This window comes from Bos indicus, chromosome 24 (genome assembly GCF_029378745.1).
Source record: "Bos indicus isolate NIAB-ARS_2022 breed Sahiwal x Tharparkar chromosome 24, NIAB-ARS_B.indTharparkar_mat_pri_1.0, whole genome shotgun sequence".
Classification (NCBI taxonomy): Eukaryota; Metazoa; Chordata; class Mammalia; order Artiodactyla; family Bovidae; genus Bos; species Bos indicus.
In genome coordinates, this window is record NC_091783.1 from 59,667,471 (window position 1) to 59,673,470 (window position 6,000).

General features: G+C 43.8%; 1 protein-coding gene across 1 annotated transcript in view; it reads left to right on the forward strand.

Annotated features, from left to right (window-relative positions):
* LOC109577691 (glutamate decarboxylase 1-like) overlaps nucleotides 1-4,640 on the forward strand; it is a 67,899-nt gene extending 63,259 nt beyond the window's left edge. The window contains exons 13-15 of the mRNA XM_070778602.1: nucleotides 2,810-2,917; nucleotides 3,656-3,745; nucleotides 4,400-4,640. Of these exons, the coding sequence (XP_070634703.1) occupies nucleotides 2,810-2,917; nucleotides 3,656-3,745; nucleotides 4,400-4,573 (372 nt within the window). The 3' untranslated portion in view covers nucleotides 4,574-4,640. The remainder of the gene's footprint in view (nucleotides 1-2,809; nucleotides 2,918-3,655; nucleotides 3,746-4,399) is intronic.
* Nucleotides 4,641-6,000: the final 1,360 nt, after the last annotated feature.

The following is a 6,000-nucleotide window of genomic DNA, read 5'->3' on the forward strand; positions in this document are numbered from 1 at the left end:
GTTCTGGGCATGTCATTTTGAGATGTTAGTTATATTAACAGGGAATCAAACATATGAATCTGAGGTTCAGAGATGAGGTCTCAGGAGGAAATATAAGTGGGAGAGTCATCAGCCTTTACATATTGCTTAGAGCCATGAGACAAGTGGCAATCACCAAGGGAAAGAAGGCGAGTGGAGACAGAGATGGGTGGGTTTCTCCGTGCCTTCGCATCCACTCTATAGCGCTCTAAGAGCGAATTAAACCAAGAGTACAAAGCACTGAGCTACATGCCTGGGCTACAGCTAACGGTCAACAACTCTCAGTTTCAGGGTATCCTATGCCAGCCAGTATGCCAAGGCTTTATTTGTCATATTTCTTCTGTTTCTCACTGCATTGTATAAAATTTTTAAAAAAATTTGCTCTGCATACTAGACATAAAAAATTAGATGTCAAGGGCTTCCCTGGTGGCTGAGTGGTAAAGGATCCACCTGCCAGCGCAGGAGACATGGGTTCCACCCCTGGTCTGGAAAGATCCCGCATGCTGTGGAGCAACTGAGCCTGCGAGCCACAACAGCTGGGCCTGCGCTCTAGAGCCCGGGAGTCATGGCTACTACAGCCCACGCACCCTAGAGCCACGCACCCTAGAGCACACTCACCCTAGAGCCACACACACACTAGAGCACATGCACCCTAGAGCCACACTCACACTAGAGCACACTCACCCTAGAGCACACGCACCATAGAGCACACTCACCCTAGAGCGCACTCACCCTAGAGCCACACACACACTAGAGCACATGCACCCTAGAGCCGCATGCACACTAGAGCACGCTCACCCTAGAGCACACGCACCCTAGAGTACACGCACCATAGAGCACACTCACCCTAGAGCGCACTCACCCTAGAGCCACGCACCCTAGAGCACACGCACACTAGAGCCACACGCACCCTAGAGCACACTCACCCTAGAGCACATGCACCCTAGAGCACACGCACACTAGAGCACACTCACCCTAGAGCCACGCACCCTAGAGCACACTCACCATAGAGCACACTCACCCTAGAGTATACTCACCCTAGAGCACACACACCCTAGAGCACATTCACCCTAGACCATGTACCCTAGAGCACACTCACCCTAGAGCACACTCACCCTAGAGCACACGCACCCTAGAGTACACTCACTCTAGAGTACACGCACCCTAGAGCACACTCATCCTAGAGCACACTCACCCTAGAGCACACGCACCCTAGAGTACACGCACCATAGAGCACACTCACCCTAGAGCGCACTCACCCTAGAGCCACGCACCCTAGAGCACACGCACACTAGAGCCACACGCACCCTAGAGCACACTCACCCTAGAGCACATGCACCCTAGAGCACACGCACACTAGAGCACACTCACCCTAGAGCCACGCACCCTAGAGCACACTCACCATAGAGCACACTCACCCTAGAGTATACTCACCCTAGAGCACACACACCCTAGAGCACATTCACCCTAGACCATGTACCCTAGAGCACACTCACCCTAGAGCACACTCACCCTAGAGCACACGCACCCTAGAGTACACTCACTCTAGAGTACACGCACCCTAGAGCACACTCATCCTAGAGCACACTCACCCTAGAGCACACGCACCCTAGAGTACACTCACCCTAGAGCACACTCACCCTAGAGCACACTCACCCTAGAGCACACGCACCCTAGAGTACACTCACTCTAGAGTACACGCACCCTAGAGCACACTCATCCTAGAGCACACTCACCCTAGAGCACACGCACCCTAGAGTACACTCACCCTAGAGCACACTCACCCTAGAGCACACGCACCCTAGAGTACACTCACTCTAGAGTACACGCACCCTAGAGCACACTCATCCTAGAGCACACTCACCCTAGAGCACACGCACCCTAGAGCACACTCACCCTAGAGCACACGCACCCTAGAGCACACGCACCCTAGACCACACTCACCCTAGAGCACACGCACCTTAGAGCACACACACCCTAGAGCACACTCACCCTAGAGCCATGCACCCTAGAGCACACTCACCCTAGAGCCACGCACCCTAGAGCACACTCACCCTAGAGCCACACGCACACTAGAGCACACGCACCCTAGAGCACACGCACCCTAGAGCACACGCACCCTAGACCACACTCACCCTAGAGCACACGCACCTTAGAGCACACGCACCCTAGAGCACACGCACCCTAGAGCCATGCACCCTAGAGCACACTCACCCTAGAGCCACGCACCCTAGAGCACACTCACCCTAGAGCACACTCACCCTAGAGCCACACGCACCCTAGAGCACACGCACCCTAGAGCACACGCACCCTAGAGCACACGCACACTAGAGCACACGCACCTTAGAGCACACGCACACTAGAGCCCGTACTCTACAGCAAGAGAAGTCTGCACCCCACAACTAGAAAGTAGCCCGAGTCAGCACAGCTAAAGAGAAAGCCCTCCCAGCAGGGAGAACAGCACAGCCAAAAACAAACAAATAAGTACAAATATTTTAAAAACTCATGTCAAAGTATCTATCACACATTTGTAGATCTAGGCAACAGAAGCGTAACAAGGCTAAGTAACTTGCCTCAAGTTCAGCAGACAGTAGGGAGTAAAAGGAGATTGAGAAGATAGAGATAAGAATGCAGTGAGAATAGAGGATACCTACTGTTAGTAAGATAATAATCATATTTATTTAAATAAGTACATTTAAATGGATTTAATACATTTCAAGAGCTTCGTTAGTTTAATTTAAAGGTACTTACTTGAGTAAAGCATTTGATGTTTTTTTTTTTTAAACTACAGGGAACCTATGGGTTTGAGGTACAGATTGACAGATATATGGAACTTGCAAAATACTTCTATAAAGTTTTAAAGAAAAAAGATAACTTTAAGCTTGTATTTGACGCAGAGGTAAGGACTCTATTAGTGGGCTTTTTTTGGTGGTACTTTAATGTATCTATTCTTTCTTTGCTGAGTATTTTTTCTTGAATCTATTATCTGTCTAACATTTTGAGATAATTCAAAAGTTACATGCAATAATTATCATACACATTTTATTTTATCTAAGTGCCGCAAAACATTTAGATCTTAAAAACTTTTCCATTAAATTCTCTTTTTTTATAGGCCTGGAGCCTAATAGATTAATTTAATAGTTGCCTTGCCTTTGTGTGTGCTTAATTGTGTCTGACTCTTAGTGATCCCGTGGACTATATCCCACCAGGCTCTCAATTAAAAAAAATTAAGATAAAACTATTTGGTTATAATTGCTTTTCTGATTTTGATGGCACTTAATCGAGAGAAATTTAATTTTTCCTAGCATTTTTCTTGTAAGTTAGACTATGCAGTTGGGTTTCTGGAGAGTAGGTGACATAAGAAAAAGTGGTCTTTTAAGTTACCTAATAATCCTTGGTAATTACTATTAAGGTACTAAATTATAGATATTAATGATAAAATTAGAGTTTTGCTAGTATTATATCCATCTTCCTCTTCAAGGGCCAGTCGGCCCCTTGGCAGCCTGATGGCATGGGTAATTAAAATACTTCTGGGATAATTAAGAAATTAGGTAGGGCTTTAAGAATTTTCATAAAATTACTAAAGAAGTAAATGAAACTTTAAGAATACTTGTAAAGTGTTAATTTTTGATTTAAGCCTGAGTTCACGAATGTCTGCTTCTGGTATTTCCCACCAAGACTTAAACATATCCCAAAAAGTTTTGAAAGAGATCAAGAACTGCAAAAGGTAAGTCTGTGTGTGTGATGTGGGGTTATGACTTTAATACTGCATTAGGTAACGTGTGCACGCCCTCTGCATGCCCCAAGTCTCAGCACCACTTTGCTCTATGATATCCAGTGACCCCAGAGTGTTGTGATCTCACACCACCTGCGCAGTGTTGTTTTAGGAGCTGTGAAAGACATTAAACAGGTAGAATTTTCCTCTGTAGAATTTACAAAAAAACCATGTTTCACTGCAAAACAGTGACCTTGTTGAAAAACTCAAGTTGTATTGTAATAATTCAGAGTGAAAGTTAGAATATCAGAAGGTATTCCTACTTTTCCTTTCTCTAGTTCATTTTACCTCTCTCCCGAATATGGCTGTCTATATTGACATATAAATGTAAACAAAATGTCATACAACCTTCTTTAATGTATTCTAGTACACTTGCATTATTTTATGAGTTTGGTAATTGTGAATCATGGACTAGCAAGAGCATTAATATGTGTTTAGAACAGGCTGCTTTTTTTCTGTAGTAAGCTGCCTCTTAAAAATTATCCCTGACAGTTTTAAATTGCCTGCAATTTACCTCAAGCTAATGATAGTCATGTAGTCATCTAGGAGGTAGAACACTATTTATTTGTAAGCTTTCTTTTTAATGATATTTGCGTTTATACACAGATTGCTCCGAAGATTAAAGCTCAGATGATAGTGGAGGGTACAGCCATGCTCAGCTACCAGCCCTGTGGGGACAAAGTAAATTTTTTCCGAATGGTCTTTTCTAATCCTGCCACAAGACAAACAGATGTTGACTATCTTATTGATGAAATTCAAAGACTTGGGAAAGATTTATGATACTGCAGTATAAACTGGAATAACAAATGTAAAAACCAACTTGAAAAATCTATTGCTGAAGACAATAAAAAAGGGATATTATAAATGGTATCCTCTCTTTAGAATGTCTGATTCTTCCTTATCCTGTGTTGTGTAAGGTGATGACAGGGGAGTGGGTTCACTGGACACAGATAATCTATTGCTGAAGACAATAAAAAAGGGATATTATAAATGGTATCCTCTCTTTAGAATGTCTGATTCTTCCTTATCCTGTGTTGTGTAAGGTGATGACGGGAGTGGGTTCACTGGAGACAGATACAGAGATTCAAGTTTCTTTACGTATTTGTTGTTTTCACTAATTCAGTAAAATTTATGGAAAGTCACAACTCTCTTGGGCTTCAAAATCACCGCAGATGGTGACTGCAGCCATCAAAATAAAACACGTTTGCTCCTTGTGCGAAAAGCTATGACAAATCTAGATGGCGTATTAAAAAGAAGACATTACTTTGCTGACAAACGTCCATCTAGTCAAAGCTATGGTTTTTCCAGTAGTCATGTATGGATGTGAGAGTTGGACTATAAAGAAAGCTGACTGCCAAAGAACTGATGCTTTTGAATTGTGGTGTTGAAGAGTCTTGAGAGTCCCTTAGACTGCAAGGAGATCCAACCAATCCATCTTAAAGGAAATTAGTCCTGAATATTCATTAGAAGGACTGATGCTGAAACTGAAGCGCCAATACTTTGGCCACCTGATGCAAAGAGCTGACTCATTAGAAAAGACTCTGATGCTGGGAAAGATTGAAGGTGGGAGGAGAAGGGGACGGGATGACAGAGAATGAGATGGTTGGATGGCATCACCGACTCAATGGACATGAGTTTGAGCATGGGTCAGGAGATGGTGAAGGACAGGAAGCCTGGTGTGCTGCAGTCCACGGGGTCACAAAGTGTCGGACATGACTGAGCAACTGAATAACCACCACAGCTGTCAGGGACATTTCTTGGTGCATTAAAATACATCAGTAAATTAAAAAGACAGAAATCCCTCCTCTTATAAAGAAAGAAATTCCATTGTAAAATTTGGTAAGTTAATATATATTTACATGATTGATTTCATTGCATAAAGACTTGCCAAGTTCAAATCATTTTCAGTATCATATGGTAGTATTCTGTCTCTGTAAAAAATAAAGTAGTACATGTGATGTTTCTCTATTTCAATAAATCAGATGAAGAAGTGTTCTCTATTTTGGAGAGTCAGAGAAGAGAATGACAGGGCTGACAGATTGGCCTTTTGATCCTTGCATTTTTATTTAGAAGGAATTGTGGCTTCTACTGGAGAAGGCAGTGGCACCCCACTCCAGTACTCTTGCCTGGAAAATACCATGGATGGAGGAGCCTGGTGGGCTGCAGTCCATGGGGTCGCTAAGAGTCGGACACGACTGAGCGACTTC